Here is a 21,349-nt window from a genome sequence, read left to right on the forward strand (position 1 = left end):
GCTGCAGCACATGCAAACAGGCCAGATTCCTGGACCAGGGAGACTGACCCAGAGAGGTGCTGTGGCCAGAAGATACACAGTCCACCCCTTCCTCCTGCCTCAGTGTTCTTGAGGTAGGGGCCAAGGGTCATGTTAGCAGCTATCACTCCTTTCGTCTCCCTGGGAATGGTCTGAAGCCCTTACATGCACTCTCAGGAGTCACTGACTTCCACCTCTGCACTGTCTGAGGTGGGAAGATCCAGCCATAACTGCTCTGTACTAAACCCACCCTCTGGAGCATGACCAGAATCTGACTATTCTGGAAGTGGAAGCTTAGAGGTGAGACCAATGGCAAACTCTGACACCCTGTGCTCAGCATCAGACAGTTCCTTTGTTCTACTGTCTCTCCTGCACCCATGCATCAATCCTTCTTGCAGCCATCCGTCCTCCATCCCTGCTTCATGCAGACCTCCACCATCCATCACCCACCCACACACCCACCCTGCATCTCTGAATCATATAAGCATATGTCTATCCATGCATCCATCTATCCTGCATCCACCAATCCATCCACCCTCCATCCCTGCAGTCTCCAGGCATCCTCCCATCCATCCAACCAAGCATCCAGCCATCCATCCTATTCTGCATCCCTAAATCATCTATGCATACAGATGCATCAATTCACGCATCCATCTATTCTGCATCTACCCACACATCCATTCTCCATCCCTGCATTATCCAGGCCTCCTTCCATCCACTGACCTACCCAGTCTATACCTAGGACCTCAGTGGGCTGAGAGCTCGGGTGCTCCTTTCCTCCTAGGCGGGTAAGACTTTGGACCATTTGTTTTTTCCCAATTTGTTTTCAAGTCCTTGACAAGTCAAAACATGGAATTTTCTAAAACCTTCTTTGGGCGCTCTATCCTGGGAAGAGAGAAGTACGGAGAGGGGACCAGCGTAATGTCATGACTAAGAAGAGGATTTCATGAATAGAATATCCTGCAGAATCTGATTCTGGGTGCTTCCTCAGAGACGGGCCACACCGGTTAACTGAGTTATGTCCGTGACTTCTCATAAAGCCCATTCTCTCAACTGAGGCAACTGAGGCAGGGCCCATTTCCTACAATAAAGGGAAATAATTTGCTATTGTGAGGCCTCCAGGCATGGACTCCTCTCTCTTGGTTTTCCACACTCTCCCTACAGGACCTCATTTAGACCCATGACCTTTAATATCATCATCTGCTGGCGGCTCTAACTGTTTGGCTCCAGACCAGACTTCCCCAGCCCCACTGTGTTCCCACTGTCTACTTAACACCTACACTTGGAGACCACATAGGCAACGTGAACTTAACACATCCAAAATGGAGCTCTTAGCCTATCCCCTGAACCCCCCTCCCTCTCCTTCCTCTACTCAGAAAACATGACCTTTATTCAACTGAAGTACCAGCAGTCACCTGTGACTCCTCACCTTCCCTCATCCTCCACTTCCAACGTGCCAGGAAGTCCTGTCCGTTCTTCCTCCCAAAGCTTCGCAGATCTCTCGTCTCCACTGCTACCACCGCAGTCTACACCACACTCATCTCCAAGCCACAACAGCACCCTAGTGGATTTATCTGCTTCTGTCTGTGCTCCCCTACAATCCTTCCGTGGTTCTCCTATTATACTTTAAAAAACTCCAGGCTCCTGCCCATAACCTACAAGGTCCTACATGACCCAGCCTAGTGGTTCTCAATGTGTTTCTTGGTTGTCCAAGAGGTCAAACTATTTTCATAACACTAAATGCCACCTCCCTGTTTCACTTTCATTCTCTCAAAACAATACTGATTTTCAGAGCCTATGTAACGAGGGATAATGTCATTATTTTGATGGCTAATAAGTGCTTGTATATTCTTGTGTTTTAAGTTTTTCTGAGATTTAATTTCTAATATGATAAATATCAATAGTTATAACCTCCATAAACAAAAGCCCTTTGGGGTCTTCAATTCTTAAGACTGTAAAGGGGTCCTGAGATTTTTAAAAAACGAGAATCTCTGACTTAGCCCCTGCCTCCCTTCCCACTGTCATCTCAACCCATTCTCTCCCTCACGCTCTGGGCTCCAGTCATCCTGGCCTCCTCCTCCTTGCTTATGTTTTTTCCATCTCTGTCCACGCTGCCTTCTCAAAGAGGCTTCTGAGAGTTTCTCCTGCCTCCCTGTTTTCAATCACTGCACCATCTTAATTTTCTCTATAAACCTGTAATAATTTGCAATTATTTGTTTTCTTGTTAATTGTCTGCTTCCCCCACTGGCCTGTGTCTGCCCAAGGACCTTCTCTGTCTTACTTATTCACCACGGTGCCCAAGCACAGTGCCTGATACATCACAGGCATGATACAGATGCTTGTTGAATGAATACATGGATGAGAACAAGGAGGGAACACATGAAGGAAGCTGGTACTGGCCCCCTATGCCTTTGGCGGAGGGCAGGCACATTGCTGCTGAGACCACGTTACCTGCTGGGGCACCTTGAAGCGGACGTAGGAGCAGAGCTGGAGCATCTCACTCATCTCTTCTGGGGTGGATGGGATCAAAGGAATCTTCTCGACGGTGGCTGACTCCTGCAGTTCTTTAAGCCGCTGTACAAACTGATTATCAGTTGAGTACTGCAGGCCTGTGGGATTCAAACCAAAGCAGCTTGGCAATCTATCTACCTTCTTACGAAACCCCATTTTATATAGGGACCCTCCAATATCAGCCCAGAGCTAACTTTTTTCAGGTGTTTTTCAGCAATAGATTTCTTTTCATTTAGCACTGACATCTTTGCTCAAGGTCAAAACCACACTCTGAAAAACACAGAAAAAAATTCTTTACAATAGATTAGGGATTGGTTACTCAAACTATGGTCCGTGGACCAGCAGCAATGGGAGCCCATAAAAAATGCAGAATCTCAGCCCCTCCCCTAAGTCTCTTGAATCAGAATCTGCACTTAACAAGTTGCCAAGGGATTCATATGTAGGATCGAGTTTAAGAAGTATTGGTCTAGGAGACAACCTGCCTGAGCCCCTTTCACATCTGTAAGGTTGAGAGGAGATATGGTGAAACACGTGATGGGAAGAAAACACAAGATTAGAGTGATTGACTACGCCTACCCCTGGCCTGGACCCACTTAGTAATCTCTTATTTAGGGTCAATACATAAAACATAGTGAGAGGGAGTCCCATTCTCAGCTGTTCCCAACGGTGGGGCAGTTAACTGCCCTCCACACAGTTCCTCTTCCTCCAGGAGAACTTTAGGCGATTGTTGAGACTGAATGACTTTGAGATTGACCATTATTTCTCATCCCTAGAGCTTGACGTGAGAGTACACACGAGCTGATGTATGTATCCAGGAGCGATACAATTTTCACTTCCAACAACGAGCAAATTTCTAGGTATTTAAGTTAGCTAAAGAGCTAGATTTAGAAGGAAAAGCAGTGGCAGCCATACTGTGCTGCAGAAATCCACTTTATAAATGCCCTATATTCAGCAATTCCCCTAACTCTAACACGGGTAATCATGTAGCTTTCAGGATGCCACGAGACAGATTACATGATCTATTTCCTTTCGCTTTAAGACTAATCCTAGACTAAACGTCATGTGGTATCCTGGATTGGATCCTGGAACAGAAAAGGACATTAGTGGAAAAATGAATGAAATCCAAATAAAGCCTGGAGTTTAGTTAATAGTAATGTACCAATGTTGGTTTCTTAATTGTGACAAATTTATTGTGGTAATGTGAGCTGTGAACGGGGGGCATTGGGTCAAGGGTATGTGGGACTCTGTAGAATCTGTGCAACATTTTTCTAAGTTTAAAATTATTTCAAAGGTAAAAAAAATTTTATCTTTTCATTTTCACATACAAACAAATTTAATTCTAAATTTCCAATTGAAACTCAGGTGTAAAACTCTTCTCTGAGCAAATGAACATCCATTCAAAAAAGTCTTCCATAAGTGATTAAAAATCTAATAATCTTCCACAGGGGCTGTTCCTCCAATTCTCAAAATCTATTATTAAAAGATCAAATTATTTTAGACATGGTGCTTGGGAAAAGGAGAAGAGAAAACCCTCTGAGAGCCTGCTTTCCATTTCAATGTCCTTAGCACATCTGAAAAAATTTTAAAGGTAAATTTAGTTATGTTTCGGTAGGAGGTGTACAAGTTCGATTCATGGTTGGGTTCTAGCAGGTAAAGGAGGGAGTAAGTTTGAGCCATAGAAATCAGGTATCAATACGAAGGGACTTCCAAAAAAGCCACAGCTTGGGTTCTGGAGTCAGACAGCCCAGGATCAGTGCTTTCCTGGCTCCAGCTCTAACACAACTACTTTTATGTTCCCACGTATAAAATGGGCCTACGATTTTGATCTGGATAATAATTACAAATGTAAAAAGTCATTGAGATATACACTAAAACTTTGGACAATTTACTTTGTATAAACTATACTCCAATAAAGTACCAGGGGTGGGGAGGGGAGTAAGAGAAAGAAAAAGAGAGAAAAATTAAGATTTTTCTCATTAACACATTATAAATCTAAGTTTGAAGACATGTTAAAAGAATTAAAAATCCAACTTCAGGTCGTAATTTCTGGGGATATGGTACAGCTTAAACTGACATGAATACATGTTAGAACAGAGAAACTAAAGCTTATTGACTTTTTAAAAAAATATCTTGTAATAAATAAAGATCTCTGAGCTTTCAGCAAAAAAAAACAAAGAGGCATAATAATAGTACCTTCATATCATAAGGTTATGGCACAAATTAAACCCATATAAAAAGCTTCGCTCCTAAGAACTCAATAAATGTTTGGTGTTAACATTATCATTATATTTCAAGGTATTTACATGCTGTAAAGTACTATACACATTTTAGTTGACCATCTCAAATTCTTTGTGGAAAAAGGCTGGCTCTATATTTTAAAAGTGAGTATGTTGTGATTATGGTTATACAACTATTGTTTGATTATACCACTAAAGAACCCTGATTAGTTATCTCTAAAGCAGACGTCAAAAAGATGATTCTAAAAAAACAGTCACAGCAGACATTGCCACTTGCTTCTTTAGAGGTTCCGACCCCACTGTGCTCAAGTCACTTAGGGCGTTGTTTCAGCTTAGTAACTCACCAGCAGGACACACAAGAGACAGGCTGCAGACATCTGATGGGTAGTAGGCAGCATACACCCCAGCCACGTGGCCGCCCATGGAGGTGCCAATCAGGTGGAAGGGTTTTTTGTTCAGCTTCAGGCATTCTACAAACTAGGAAAGGAAATGAGAAGGGGGCTTGGTTATACAACTGCAGACAACAACAAAGGTGATTACAGAGCAGAAAACCTCTGTACTTCCTTAAAAGACAACTGTGAAGTGCTACTGATGAAAAGGGATCCGAAAGTCTACTGGATCCATTATCCAGTTGAGCCCTGTGGCATGCAGGTACCTCTCTTTACCTGGCAGAAGTGACTGAGGGGTCATTTGTAAGTATAAAACCAACAAAGATCTCCCTAATTCATGAGTCAGCAAACTTTTACATAAAGTTCCCAAGAAAAAATATTTTATGCTTTGTGGGTGATATGACCTCTGTCACAACTATTCAATTCTGTAGCACAAAAGCAGCTGAAGACAAAATGTAAGCGAATAAGTGTGCCTGTGTTCCAATAAAACTTGGCTTACAAAAATAGTTGGCAGGACAAATACAGCCCACGGGCCATAGTTGGCTGACTCTTGCCCTAATTTACAGCCCTTCCCATCCACTCAACCATCCATTCATATAACTATCTGTCTATTCACCGATCCATTCATTCATCCACTTGTCCATCCAACATTACATCCAATCATCCATCCAAGTTTCTATCTATTCAAACATCCAACCAACTATCCACCCATCTATCCATTCATCTAAAAAATATTTATTGAACATCTAGTATGTATAAGGAACTACGGTCAGCTGCTGAAGATACAGCAAAGAGTCAAAGAGACAAGGTTCCTGACCTCAACAAAATACATAGTTTAATGGAGGGAGAGAGCAGACATTAAATAAATATCCTTGCCTGGGGGAAACAGTTCATGTCAATTTGAAACTTATGAACCACTAAATTCTGAAATGGTTCCCGAGCTCCATGACCTTGAAACAAGGTCAGCCAGACGGGGGGGGCTGAAGACAGATACTAAAACAGAACAAAATGCAAAGAGCATCCTCCCCACCCCCCACAACCAGGCAGAGGGGCTGTTGCTGTCATCAGGTAGCTGGTATGCAGAAAAACAGACTCCAGGAAAAACAATGGTCTTGAGAAATTCTAAACTCCTTTTGCAAAGAGCCAGTGCTTGTCAGGAACAACTGCATATCACAGAATGAGATCGCACTTCTTCAGAAACAACTGCAACAGGCTTAGAGGAGAACAGTCTGCAATAAGCCCTGGCCCTCCAAAGCTGACGAAGGATACCACTGGGCTGCCATTTTGTTTGAAATTACTTGCAGACAGAATGCAATGCAGACTGGTTATGAGTCAAAATGGAACGCTCTTGCCTGCTCTCCAGACTTGGGCATGCGACAGTGGGCAAAACCCATCTGGGCAACTTTGGGTGGAGCCTCCTACTTACCTGGTGTATCCTCTTGACTTGACCGTCTATGGACAGGTCATCCAGAGAGGAGCGGGTGGTACCCTCATGTCCTGGCATGTCCACGCAGACCAAGTGCAGGTTCTTTGGTAGGAACTAAGGACACAAAGGCCCAGAGAGTCAGTATGTGGTGTGCAGGACATGTCTGCCCACTTTTCTGGGGAGGATGCCCCCACTTACCCAGTGACCTCGATAGCTACCCCTAGGCAATTATGAGCCTGGACCACCCAGTGTCCTACCCTAGTAACATCTGACGTGAATAAGCACTGCCAGCAGCCTCCTAGGAAGCAGAGGCCCCCAAAGCCTAACATATAGATGGAAGGGGACTTGGGGGATGACTGGAGAAGGGGGACAAAGGTCAGGGTAGCAGGCCTGCATCTTTTGCTCTTTCTTGACACTAGCTGGCAGGTACTACAACCTTCTCCTTTCCCTTACCCCTTCCACACTTACTTCAGTCATGCAGTCACTGACTTGAAGCTGTAAGGGATGGTTCTGTCCTCCCAGAGTCCTGGACAGCTGCAGGGCCCAGGAGCAATGCTCTGCCTAAGAACTATGTCTGATCACCCTGATTCTGGTTTCAACTTTTCTTTTCTGCATTAAGGTCTAAGTCCTGGGGTGTTTTTATCCTAACACCTTCTTCCATTTAAATATGTGCCACTTTGACCAGGAAACTGGGAAACATCAGTTATCAATAAGCAAATATCCAGTTATCTGAAAGATGGAGACAGGGAGTGAGAGGTTCATTAAGGCATGAGGATAACTGTCCTCACAGTGGAATCTGGAAATGACAACACAAGTAACTAGAGGATGTGTGAGCCTTTTCCTCCTGGTGTAGCTCATACCCGGGATCATTCAGGTATGGTCCTGCTTGAGGTGGGAGCCTGGGGTGCTTCCCTCCCAAGACCTCTCCCAGCCCCATCTTCACCAGCTGTTCACTTTTACCAAGTAAAGCAAGTTGCCACAACCAAGGAAAACAGGACAGAAAGTGAGTGATTTGGAAAACTATCCTAGAAGCTGCCAGATCAAGACTGTTTCTCTTAAAGGCTAAGGAAGAGAAAAAGAAAAAGCAGATATAGAAGGAGGAGGGAAGGAGAGGGGAAGAGGAGGAGGAGGGGAAGGAAGAGGAGAAACTTGGGAGTAGAAAAGAACAAATGATTTTTTAAAAGCTGCATCTTGATAGTCATGACAGTTCTGAGATGAAGCAGAGTGTCAGAACCTTCCCTAAGAAATATGCATAAGGTAAAACGGTTTGTGAGGCACAGATTTTACAAATAGCATTTAACTCAATAAATTTTGTCTGATAAAAAGATCTGAATAATATACTGCATTAGTTTTAGGATGATTTGAGCCACAGTTCCCTTTGCTTTCTACCGCCGCTGATGACATTGTGTCCAAGTAGAAACGTTTTTCTTTCCAGAATGGCACCCTCTGCAGAGGGAAGAATCTAGAAGTGCACCTTGACCACGCTGAGCCACATATCCTTGTGCGCAGAGAATCCGTGGAGCATGAGGATGGAAGGCTTGTGGCCAGGCCTGCCACGGAAAGAGTAGCAGAACTGATAGTCGCCATGGTGGACGTAGCGGACCTGCATGCCCAGCGCCCTCCGCCAGTACCTGGGGAGGAAAAACACAGGCAGAAGGGTCAGCGAGCTCCGGAGAAGCGGCTCCAGGAAGAGGACTCTCTGTAGTCTCACTTCAAGGTAAGAACACCTCTCCCAGCCCTCCTGCTCCACACGGGTCTCGAATCCTCCAGTGCTTCACCCGTGAGGACCACAGTGTGAAACCATTCCAGGAAGCTCCTTAAATGCGTATTCTGGTATATATGTCACTACTAATCAGTCTATTAAGAGGAAAGGGTGTGTTTTCTTAAGAAGCATGACACATAATAATCATCTTTGGTTAATATATATTTCTAACAGTTTGAACCGCAGTGCAAAGAGGCAGCAGGCAGTAGGATCTCACTGGGTATCTGACTAAGCCCTTCCTCTGTCTTGCTTGTTTGAGCTTCAGTAGAATTCGAAATGGCTGGCGCTAAGGCTGGGAAACATTCAGAAAGGGCCGAAACAAAGACAGTTTCCCCTTGCAGAGAGTGCTGGCTCGCATTTCCTGGGGGGCCATGTTCATCGACAGCTAAAACCTGGGCCGCGCAGCTGTGGAAGTGTGGGCATGAGTGTGGGAGTGCACTGTGTACAGCGCAGCCATCCTGGAGGACCTCAATAAAGAGGTGCCTTAACTGGCAGGAAATGCATCAAAAGACTTACAGGTACAGTGAGTTCCCCCTCGTCATTTGCAGCCTGCTATTCGTGGAGATGAGGAATTGGACTCTCTCACTGAGGCTGCAATTGCTGGAGGTGGTGTCATTCCACACCTCTACAAAGCTCAGGATGGAAGGAAAGGACAACAGGAGACTATCGAACAGATGCCTGGATTCCTTATTATCTCAGGATTCTGTGCACTCTCACAGCTGTCGAGTGTCAGGGATTCCAGGGACTGCATCTCTGTGAGAAACACTCTTTTGCCTTTTTGTAATTCTATTTGAGCAAGCTGGAAGTTTACTAGCTTTCCAACCAACCAAATTTCTGAATTTGAGTCTTAACCTTATTCATTCATTCACTCATTCCTGTGAATTTGTTTTTATTGAGATAGAGGGGGTGGGTTGGGAAATCTTCCTGTGGTTATGTCCTACCAGGGAAATGTCCATTCTCATCTTCTTGGCATAGCTTTTGGGACTTTTCCTTCTCCTTGGAGATGCTGCTCTTGCTGCCAGCAGCCTCTTCAGGTCCACTGCTGACAGCTCCTCCTTGGAAGAGAATTTCCTCTTTTTCTTGGGGACACTCTTGTTTCCAGACTCTTCAGGGTCACTGGCTGGTTCCTCTTTGGGGAAAGATTTCTTCCTCTTGGGAAGATTTCCACTGCCAGCTGTTTCTTCAAGATTGCCACTAACCTGCTCCTCCTTGGGAAAGGATTTCTTGTTTTTGAGGTTTGGAGAAAGAGACAGAGGGGTCTTCCACTCCATCCTCCTGAGGAGCCTCCTGGGCTTTTGGTTTCCCTTCTCTCTGAGTCTTGCATTTGCTCCTCGCACTCCCAGGAAACTGCTGCTGTTTTCTGAAGACGCCAGGGAACTGCAGCCAGCCGTTCATTTCCTTCTTCAAGTGTTTCTTCTCCTGTTTCCTCAGCTTCCTAGTAATCTCAACAGTGGCTTCCTCAGCCCGAACCATTGTCTCCTTCACGACATCCAGATTCTTTCGTGAAATCTCTCCAGTCTCACAGAAGGACAGAGGCGCCTTGAATTGTTCTCGAAGCTTCTCCTCATACACACTTAACGGCACCTCAGGGAAGAAATCAACTTGTGAGGCAGGACTGCTTTTGTTTGCCAGGTATTGGGAGATGCAGCTTTTGTTCTTGGCAGCTGCTTGACCTATCAAGGGGGAGTGGAAAATGAGTCCATATTTTGGGGTGCTACCCTTTGGTCTTTGGGGCTTTGGAAACTTGATCCTCTTGCTGGATCCAGGGAATCATTCAGACACCAGGACTGGCCATCAGAGTCTTAACCATATGTAAGGGATACTGAGGCGTCAAAGAAGCTATTGATTCTCAAGTATTGGATTTTGTTTGAGTTGACTATTTTTGTTTTTGTTTTAAACTGTTCAGATTTTAACTGTGATGCAGAATTTATGGTAACAAACATTTGATTTTGTAAAGACGTTATTTCCACTATGATGGATAAACCCAATAAAGGTCATATCCTCCCCTGTGCCCCAAATATATTTTCCCTAGAGATTTTGAGAGTGAGAACTCGTTTCTTAAGAATTATCTGCATCAGTTCTCTGATTTCATTCCTTACAACATATGGCAGCTGGTTGAAAGCTCCGTTTCTGATGGTTACATAAGACTTGGCAGTGCTGGAGTTTGGCCTGAAATCGATTTCAATGTGAAATTACCATCTAAACAAATTAATTCTCTGCATGAGATGAGAGATACTTAACTCAATTAGAGATTCACTTGGTGGTATACTTTGCACCAAAGAGGTAGCCAAGTCTAGCAACAGCAAATAGCTTAAATTGATCAGTTTTAAACCTCTGTGTGAAGTAACAGGAGAGAGTGGTGAGAGTGTATATTCACATTACTTGTATCCGCATACAAAACGTGTGGCAGCGTGTACACGACACTGTGAAGAAGAACATCCGGAGCTGAGGTGGGAAATACAGAGAGAAGCAGGTGGAGAGGGAACAGCGGTGGGAGGGAGAATTCTCACGTTCCTTTTAGTATTTTTTCAATGAATGCATTGCCTATTCAAACATTAAAATATAATAAAATTGGCTAGCTTAGCAGCTCTTCTTATGACAAAACACGCATATTTCAAAATTCTAAATCATGGAAACATGACATGAATTTGTTGACTCATTCATCTCCCAGCTCATTCATTTACTGATGGATGATCTTGAACCTCAATTTCCTCACCTATAATATGGGAGAATGCTGCACTCTGCTGAGGATATGGATAAGATTAAATGAGATAGTCCACTACAAAGTTTTGTTCAATGCTCAACACATGGTAAGTATCCAATAAATGGTAGTTTCTATACAGTAAAAAAAAAAAAAAAAAGGCTGTCCTTCAAATACATCATCTGCCAAAACTTCAAGGGAAAATTGTGGAAAATTTTGTGACAAATTTGACAGCCATAAGATTGATATCCTTGATATATTAAAAAAAAAAGTATAAATTGATAGGAACCATGCTAAGACCCCAAATCATCATTGGGCAAAATAAGCAAAAGGATTACTCAGAGTAGAAGAGATATTAATGACTAACAAATGAAAATATGTTCAACTTGACTAACAATGAGAGAAATGAAAATCACAAGACGTATATTTTTTATGAACTCCTACATTAGAAAAGTGCTTTAAAAAACAAACAAACAGTTATAATGTTCAACCTTTCTAGAAAGCAATCTGGCATTAAGCATCAAGAATCGTTAAAAAAGTCGTGCTCTTTGACCTAGTCATTATATTTCAAGGAATAATCTGTCCTGAGGAAATAAGCAGAAATCTTGAAAAAAAATTTCTAAAGATGTCCAAGATAGTATTACTGAAATTAGAAAAAAAAAATCGGTACTAACTTGAATGTCCGTAAATAGAAAATGTATTATGTAAATTATAAGATATCCAGATAATGTAATATTTTACTGTTATTAAAAATGAGGTTTTCAAAAATATCCAGTAACACAGGAAAATGTTCAGGATGTAATGTCAAGTGAAAAAATAGGACCCAACTTTTTTTATATTATTGACTCCTATTCTGTTAAAAAGATTTTTTTTTTTTAACTATACATAGATGAGGTGGGGAAAGAGAGGTGGTAAGAACAAGAGGAACCGAAGAAAATGATGTGACAGGTTATGGGCAATTTCTGTTTTCTCTGTGTTACCTTTTCATAATCAAATTCTCTACAGCTCTAACAGAAAGTACAGGATGAGTTCAAAGGGAGAGCTGCAAGGACCTTGTGGAAAAGGTGACATTTGAACAGGCACCTGGGTACTCAACGCAGATTAGCTGGAGTCAAAGAAAAATGTGCCCTGAGGAGGGCATGGCAGAGGCACAGGACTGGGGGAGAACCAGGGGTGACTTGAACCCAAAGTGAAGGGAGACGGGGTTAGAAAGGAGCCTGGCACCAGGATCAGGAATTGAGGACTTCCTCGCACCAGGTGGAGCTCTTGGGTCCTCCGCCACGTTCTTCATTTAATTGGTACATCCACTGGAAAATATTACCGAGGTTTCAAACACAAGGAGCTAGAGAATGAGTATCAGTAACTCCAAATGATCCTCTCAATGAAAGAGTGGGAAGAAGACTCCTTTAGCTGCCAGGTCAGCTAAAAAATGATAAAAGACCAATGGCTCAGATGGGAAAACAAACTCAACTTCTTCGGTTTAAGAATAATAGAGAATATTATGACTGAAAAATTGTGCTGAACACTGGAATTTGACACAACATTGTAAAATGATTATAAATCAATAAAAAACGTTTAAAAAAAAGAAAAAATAAAGAGTAAATAAAATAAAGTAAAAAAAAAGAATAATAGAGAATAACTTACTTCTAGTTCATAAACATCACAAAGTTAGAGATTAGAAATAGCTGCAAGCTTACAGAACAGAAACAAAGAAGAGTTAAACTGGGATGAACAAATGTCTCAGGAAAAAGACCTTTTTTTTCTTTTCCCTAAGACTTTATTTTGTGTGTGTGTGTGGGGGGGGGTAACTAGGTTTTTATTTATCTTAATGAAAGTACTGGGGATTGAACCCAGGACCTCCTGCCTGCTAGGCATGCACTCTACCACTGAGCTATACCCTTCCCCCAGGAATAAGACCTTTTACAGACACAGTCGCAGTGCAAAAGTTGAACTGCTCCTGTTTCAGGAACAGAAGTCACTGAAGGCTCTACTGACCAAAACAGAGAAGCCCCAAAAAGGAGTCTCCATGGCGTTCCTCTCTGAGAAAGGCCTCCCAGGGTCCAGACCCTTCATCCTGCAAGTCTGGTTTCTCCAGTTTATAGGAAGAAAAGTACTTACACATTTATTTTTGTGTGTGGTAAATTATGCCTATCATCTACCATTTCGACCATTTTAAGTGTGCAATCAGCGACATTAAATATATTCATGATGTTGTACATCAACCGTCATCACCATCCATTTCCAGAGCTTTTTCATCATCCCAAATAGAAATTCCACACCCACTAAACAGCAACTCCCTCTTCCCCTTCTCCCCTCAGCCCTTGGTAACCTCTGTTCTACTGGCTTTCTCTCTGAGTCTGCCTATTCTAGGTGCCTCATATAAGTGCGATCATACAATATTTGTTCTTTGGTGTCTGGCCTACTTCACCTAGCATGTTTTCAAGGTTTACTCATGTTGTACCCTATATCAGAATTTCATTCCTTTTTTGAGGTTGAATAACATCCCATTGTATGTATGTACTGCATTTGGTTTACTATTCTTCTATTGATGGATATTTGGATTGTTTCCATTTTATTGGCTGTTGTAAATAATGCTGTTATGTACATCAGTATATAAGTAGCTGTTTGAATTCCTGTCTGTAAAAGGTCTTGTTCCTGGGGGGAGGGTATAGCTCAATGGTAGAGGGCATGCCTTTCAATTCTTTGGGGTATATATCCAGAAGCAGAATTGTTGGATTGTATGGTAATTCTGTGTTTAACTTTTTGAGGAATCACTAAACTCCAAAGCAGCTGTACCATTTTACATTTCTACCAGCAAAACACAAGGGTTCCAACTTCTCTACTTCTTCACCAATACTTGTTATTTTCTGTTTGTCTTTTTTTAAAATAATAGCCATCCTAACGTGTATAGTATGTTATTGTGGTTTTGATTTGCATTTCCCTAATGACTAGTATGTTGAATATACAGTTCTTTTTACTGAAATATAATTTACACACCATAAAACTCACCCTTTTAAAAGGTACAACCAAGGAGTTTTTAGTATATTCACAAAGTTGTGCAACCATCACCACTATCTAATTCTGCAAGCTTTTCACTAAAAAGAAACCTGACTGAACTGCACACTTAAAAATGGTTAAAATGATAAGTTTTATATTACATATACTTACCACAAAAAAAGAGAAAGAAACTCACATTCATTAGCACCTACGCACCACTTCCCTGTCTGTGCAGCTCCTGGCAACCACTAATTTACTCTGTCTCTATGGAGTTGCCTATTCTAGACATTTCCTGTAAAAGAGCTCATTCACTACGTGGCCCTTTGTGTCTGGCTTATTTCACTAGCATGTTTTCAAGTTCATCATTGTCACAGAATGTATCAGTACTTCATTCCTTTTTAGGGTTAAATAACACCACATTATTATTGGATATGCAACATTTGTTTATCCATTCAACTGCTGATGGACATTTGGGTTGTATCCACGTTTCAGCTATTAGGAATAATACCACTATGAACATATATTCACAAGTTTTTCTGTGGACATATGTTTTCAGTTCTCTTGGGTATTCTCAGTTCACAAAGAAGTAGAATTCTGGGTCATACAGTAGCTCAAAAACCTTTTGAGGAACTGCCAGACTATTCCAAAGTGGCTGCATCGTTTTACATTCCTGCTAGCAGTACACGAGGGGTCCAATTTCTCTAAATCTTTCATTGTTATTTTTTAGAGAAACTTTCAATGGAAGTGTAAATCATACTGAGAAGTACAGATACTGTAAGTGTACAGCCTGATGAATCTGCACAAAGTGAAGGAACCCAGTATCTGCTACCCACATCAGGGTCTAGAAAATGACCAGCATCCAAGATACCCAGCTCATGTCTCTCCCCATTCCTACCTTCTAAAAGTAATCACTACCTCACTTTCAAACAGGAGAGATTTGCCTGTTTTAGAACTTTATTATACAATAAATTCTTATTTGCATCTGACTCCTTTCACTCAATATCATGTTTGTGAGGATCATTCATGTTGTGGAATACAGCACTACTTTCTTCCTTTCCATAGCTACATAGTATTCCATTGTATGAATAATTACATGACTAAACCTCAATTTATTTACCTGTTACAGTAGTAATGAGCATGGTGTGTTCCCAGTTTGGAGATATTATGAACAAAGCTGCTATGGAGTGTTTCTGTATATGTTTTTTGATCAATATTCATACACATTCCTATTGGGTGAAATCAGTGAGTCATTTTGCCAGTATTCCAAAGCAGATGAAGCAATTTACACTTCCATCAACAATATACGAAATTCTAGTTGTTCCACATCTGAACTGGGTTAATAGTATCCCCCCTAAATTCATGTCCACCCGGAATCTGTAAATGTGACTTTATTTGGACATAGGGTATTTTTTTTTTAAATCTTTAAAAAAAAATGATCTTTTTTGTTTTGTGGGGGGAGGTAATTTAGTTTATTTATTTATTTATTTTAATGGAGGTACTGCAGACTGAACCCTGGACCTTGTGCATGCTAAGCATGCACTCTACCACTGAGCTATACCCTCCCCTCGAAGTAGGGTCTTTGTAGATGTAGTCAAGTTAAGTTGAGACCATACTGGATTAGGGCTGGCCTCAAATCCAACATGATTGGTCTTTTTTGAAGGAGGAAATCAGGACACATAAACACACAGAAGGAGGAACACCATGTGAAGACAGGTAGAGATTGGACTAACACATCTACAAGTCAAGGAATGCCAAGGACTGCTGGCAACCACCAGAAGCTAGGGAAGGGGCATGGAACAGACCCTCTCTCAGAGCCTCCAGGAGGAATCAACCTTGCCAGGGCCTTGATTTAATATTTCTAGCCTTCAGAACTGTGAGAGGGTAAATGTCTGTCGTCGTAAGTCACACGGTTCATGGTAATTTGTTACAGTGGCCACAGGAAACTAGTACAACATCCTTGCCAATACTTGGACTTGTCAGTCAGCCTTTTTCATTTTAGCCATTCTAGTAGGTGTGAAAATGGCATCTCACTGTGGTTTTAATTTGAATACCCCTTTGGACCAATGAAATTAAGCATGTTTATTGACCACTGGATAATCTCCCGTCTTTAGGTCAACTGTATGTAACATAACGTAACCATGGGAGTGATACTTCACCACATTTACTTTCAGGTTCTGGGGATTAGAGAGGCAGAGCTTTGTAGGGCTGTCTTAGTAATTTTGCCTACCAAAGGGGTCAAGTTTGACTTTCTTTCCAGATGGATGCCTATTTGACTAGTCCTCTTTCTCTGCTTAGAGCAGCGCTACCTGTGTCATAATTCAAGAGACTGTATCTATGTGCATCTGTTATGGGACTCTCCTGTTCCATTGATTTATTTGTCCTTCTTTGTGCCAGTGTCACACTGTGTTGATTGCTGTTGCTTAATAACTAGCCTTGAGAGCTGGTAGTGTACATCATCTAGCACTGTTCTCAATCAAGACTGTCTTGCTTCATTGGTTCTTTGCTTTTCCTTATAAATTAAAAAAATCTGTTTATTAAATTCCATTAAACAAAACCTGCTGAGACTTTATGGGTATACATTGAATGTATAGATCATTGTAGGGAAATCTGACATCTCTCTCACAGAAGGTCTTCTAATACACAAATACTGTCTATCCTTCCATTAATTTAGGTCTTCCAAAATTTCTCTCACTAATACCTTGTAGTTTTCTGTATAAAGGCCTTGCACATTGTTCTTTAGATTTATTCATAGATATTATATTTGTTGATACTATGGTAAATGGTATCATTATAATTTATTTTATTTTCTACTTGTTTATTGCTATTCATGAGAATATACTGATTTTTGTTCACTTGTATTTAGCAATCTCGCCAAACCCCTTTTTTAATTCTAACAAATTATCGACAGATTCTTTTGGACTTTTTATGACAATCATGTCATCTAAAACAGTTATATTTCTTTTTTTCCAATTTTTATCCCCTCTTCTCTCTTATACGTACAATTTCTTAATTGCACAACTGGATTTCTTTAGGAAAACAAAAATCTTCAAAAATCTGTCTTTTTCCTCCCATGGACAGTCTTTACAGCTTACACAATGAAAACCAGAATGGTCCCTGATGTCACCGTTGCTGGCCTCGGCATCTTCAGCTGTGGCACCTCCAGCAGAGGCTCTCTGTGGACTTGCAGCCAAGTATTTGGCACCTCCTGCTGGAGCAACCATAGTCCATGCAGCTGTGGAACTGGGCTGGCCATGTTCGAGGGACACTTAGACCTAGAGAGCTGCTCTGAGGACTGGCTGTGCCTACCGGGGACACCTGTTCCTGGGGCCTGAGGAGCTCAGAAGACCCAGAGGGAGGTCCAGGCGAGCCTTCCCCATGCCCTTATGCTCACACGGCCGCACGGCTTGGCGTGTTTGGGATGCCCAGCTACCTCTGCAGCCTGCTGTTCCTGTCCACTCTGAACTCCTGAAAATTAACCTGACTAACCCAGGTCTGCCAAGTGAACCCCCGGGGGATCGTTATGGGCAGCTGAGTAAATGAAGGCCTTTGGAGGAGAAGCTGTGATTAAGGGACATAAGTGACTCATAGCAAAGCTGCTCGTCCTATGACAACGGCTGGGTAAATGCCACCCGCAGTGAGGTGATTTGAAGGAAACAGGCTGTGTGTCGGTGGCGTGGGGGAGCTGTTTCACAGGAATTCCGGCAGCTCTCTGCAATGGCATTAGGGGTTCTGTCACCATAGTCACAGCCCCATGTCACAGTGCTACTCGGCATAATCCGAAAGGATTTCTAGGATTTTCATCCTCCTCAGCCAGCTGGGTTTCTTCTTGGCCTGTGTGGCCGAGTTCACAAAATAAAGAACATTGTATTCATCCTCCAGCCACAGCTCTGAGCTGAGTGACAGGCAGGGGCAGGCTTCAAAGTCACATGCATCTGCACTGTCAAATAATAAAAGACTGAATGTTCTGCTCTGTGGGGCCTCTCTGGGTTTTGCTGGCATTACTTTTATTAAAAAAGTGAATTATTTGCTATGTATGTTGTATTATTCATAATAGCCAAAAACTAGAAACAACACAAATGTCCATTTGGATAAGTGAAATGTGGTATAACCATACACTGGACTATTACTCAGCCATAACAATGAATGAAGTACTGACACGCACAGCAGCATGGATAAGCCTTGAAAAGTGAAAGAAGCTGACGCAAAAAGCTACCAATCATGTATCTCACATATATGAAATGTCCACAACAGGCAAATCCAAAGAGACAGAATGTAGAGAACTAGTTGCCAGGGGATGAAGAGAGAGGAAAGTGGGAGGAACCGCTGACAGGTATGGGGGTTCCTTCTGGGGAGCTGGAAATGTTCTGGAGTTAGACGGTGGTAATGGTTGCACAACACTGTGAATGTATTAAAACCTATGAATTGTACATTTTAAAATGGTGAATTTTATGTTACATAAATTTTAACTCAATGAAAAAGTCAATTATTCGCTATGAAGTTACTTTTCTCTTTGCAGATCGAGTATCAGAATTATTCTGAGACTCTGACTCTGAAAGCCTCCCCCATGATAGCCCAAGGAACGTGGAGGGACTGCCGCATAGAGGCTGGTTTCTGCTCGTGGTGGGTGGAATTAGTCTCTCTATAATCACACCTCTGTCTGCAGCCATATCCATGGTTACGGCTCACATCACTGAACAGCATTTGCTGCTTCAATTTGATTTGTTTAAGAAAAACAGTATTTGTGTATGGAGGTCCATGGTACCTCTGCAGGGCTGAGGGCCACACAACTCTAGCCTCTCCACGTTAGGGGCCGCAAAGGAGTCTTGGACCCAAAGCTCTCTTGCCGCCAGTGCTTCAAGGGCAATGGCATTTAAGCAGCCAGGGTCTCAGCTTCGTCCATGCAGAGGTGGGTCCTGGGCGACCCTCTGAAGGGGTCATCACCTCCCCACAAGAGAGAGTGAAAGATGAAAGCTCCCTTCTGTTCCATTAGCTTCTTTTCAAGGATCAGAGCCTGGCTGGCAGGCGGAAAATTCCACACGCTGATGAAACAAAAGAGAGCCAGAAGGGAGGGCAACTAAAGGGCACAAACACATCTACTCCCTGGGCACAGAGGGTAGTTCTAACTTCCACAAGTTGTGGCTAAAATCTCAGTGTGCTTCTCTGTGACACGGAGAGGAACCAGGTCCATTTTGGGACTTCCTCCATCATGGGGTGCGTCCATAGCAGCGTGAGGGTGACCATTGGTAAATGAACTGTGGCATGAAAAGTCACTGAAGCACATCAGGAGGCGGCTTCTCTCTTTTCAGCTGTTAACCTTCTGATTCCATCAAGGAGAAAGGCTCTGTTTGGGGCTGCTACATCTTTCGCATGTCTCAGACTTTGTAACCAAGAGAAAAGAGACAGAGTCTTTGGTAGGTAACAGTACCTGGGCTAGAATTTAATTAAGAACACAGTTTAATGGCATTGTGCTTATTTTTACTTTTTTATATTAATTTCCTATTTATTGGAAATGGCAAGCTTTCCACTTAAGGTAGTGATACTTATATTACTCTTAAGTTGATTTAAGACTTAAAGAAAGTCACTCTAAAGAAAACACAGAAGAAAAGCAGAGGTGGTATGTAGACAGGTCAAGAATCATAAAGGTGACACAAGAATGACAGAAGTTTTGGAACTTCTTTTTCTTCCTGCCACTTTACTAATGATCACTTTGAGAGCAAATCTAAAACCATTCTGTCCTACCCATGCCGTCACCGTGGTCCTGCTTTTTCAAATTTATTTTTTCGGTGGGTTAACACTGCACCTATGAGGACATCACTGGATTGGAATCCAATGACCAAGAAAACCCAAAGGAATTCCCACCAGCGTGCACATAACAAGTAACTTTGGGAGTGAGGGTGGCCTCATGAGCAAAGACACTGGAAGAATTCACCTGATAAGAAGCTACCACCACCAATTCCTCAGACACACTCCCAACAGCCAAAGAAAAAGAATGGCTTTCAACTCTTCTCTATGTTTGAAATATTTCATTAAAAAATATTGAACAGCCACAACTAAACGGACATGCAGAGATGATGCAATCACAACACTCCCGAAAGCTTCCATTATAAAACCAACTCACCAGTAGTAGATTCTTATCAGTGCAGAAGGCCACAGGAGAAACGAGGCTACAAAGGCCAGGATCGGGATGGCCAGCGTCCCCCCCGCGATCACAAACATGTTAACTACGTCAAGATCCATCTTGCTCTTTCGGGCTGGCTGACACCTGCAGGGGCTGCAGAGGGCGACAGCATCAAAACTCCGTCTCAGGATGCTTCTCAGTGAAGCAGCAAAGGGGAACAGAGAAGAGAACGACACGGGATGAGGGTAAAGATCAGAAGGAACCAAAGTAGACAAGTGCTTTAAGAAAATCTAAAGAGGCATGACAACTAAATGTAATGAAGAATCCTTGAGATGATTCTGGATTTCGCTTTAAGCTACAAAAGAAATTGTTAGGCCAACTGGGGAAATCTTGAGTGAGGACTGGATCCTGGACAATTTTATTGTATCAGTGACATAATATTGTTGTATCACTGGGTGTGATGATCAGATTGCGGTTACGTTTATAGGTAGGAGAACGTCTTTCTTTCTAGGAGATGTCTGCTGAAGTATTAAGGGAGGGAGCACAATAATTATCTGCTACTCACCTTTAAAAGCTCAGGAGAGAAAAAATGTCTGTGTGTGGAGGAGGGAGGAATAAAGCAAATATAGTGAAATGGTAACCAGTGGATGAGACCCCGGACGACCCGAGATCTGCTGCTGCAGGCTGAGTGCCGGTGCCTTGTGCCTGTGGGCGGGTTGGGCGCTAAGAACCCTCCATGCCCTCTGTTCCCTCAACAATAAACACCTGGCTGGCCCAGCTGAAAAAAAAGCAAAAAAAAAAGCCCCCCAAAAACAAACAAACAAAAAAAACAGGCTTCAGGCTGTACTTTGCCAACCCCCGATAGGGCACACCAACATTGTCAAACAGGCAAGGTGAGTTTTCATCCCCTACTTAAAGGCTGAGGCAACTAAGGTACAGAGAGGTTAGGTAACTTGTCCAAGATTACTCAGCTAGGAGAGTCGTGATTACATATAAAACAGTTTTCTGACTTGGACTCACTCCCTTTGCACCTCGCTCCACATTGTCTAATCTTTTTCCAAGTGGCCTTTTCTCAATCTTTGTAACATCTTTGCTGTTAAATACCCACACTTGTCACCCCTAGTTTCTCCATGAAAATGTGACGACTCTATTCAGATGTTCTGTCTCTTGCAAGAGGTTTGGTGAAACAA

At 42.5% G+C, this 21,349-nt stretch overlaps 1 protein-coding gene and 1 pseudogene across 4 annotated transcripts in view; one reads left to right on the plus strand and one right to left on the minus strand.

The window, feature by feature from the left end:
• ABHD6 (abhydrolase domain containing 6, acylglycerol lipase) overlaps positions 1-21,349 on the minus strand; it is a 43,976-nt gene that overhangs the window by 7,547 nt on the left and 15,080 nt on the right. For 3 of the 4 annotated variants that reach the window (XM_014559396.2, XM_006184821.3, XM_032458197.1), the window contains 5 exons: positions 20,160-20,312; positions 8,056-8,212; positions 6,582-6,695; positions 5,111-5,243; positions 2,470-2,627 (listed from right to left, as the gene is read on the minus strand). In XM_014559396.2, coding sequence (XP_014414882.1) covers positions 2,470-2,627; positions 5,111-5,243; positions 6,582-6,695; positions 8,056-8,212; positions 20,160-20,278 — 681 coding nt within the window. In that variant the 5' untranslated portion in view covers positions 20,279-20,312. Of the gene's footprint in view, positions 1-2,469; positions 2,628-5,110; positions 5,244-6,581; positions 6,696-8,055; positions 8,213-20,159; positions 20,352-21,349 lie in introns of all 4 variants that reach the window. The other variant, XM_032458198.1, reaches the window with a different exon arrangement.
• Positions 8,620-9,474, plus strand: LOC106729633 (annotated as a pseudogene).

Source organism: Camelus ferus, chromosome 17 (assembly GCF_009834535.1).
Source record: "Camelus ferus isolate YT-003-E chromosome 17, BCGSAC_Cfer_1.0, whole genome shotgun sequence".
In the NCBI taxonomy this organism is placed as follows: domain Eukaryota; kingdom Metazoa; phylum Chordata; class Mammalia; order Artiodactyla; family Camelidae; genus Camelus; species Camelus ferus.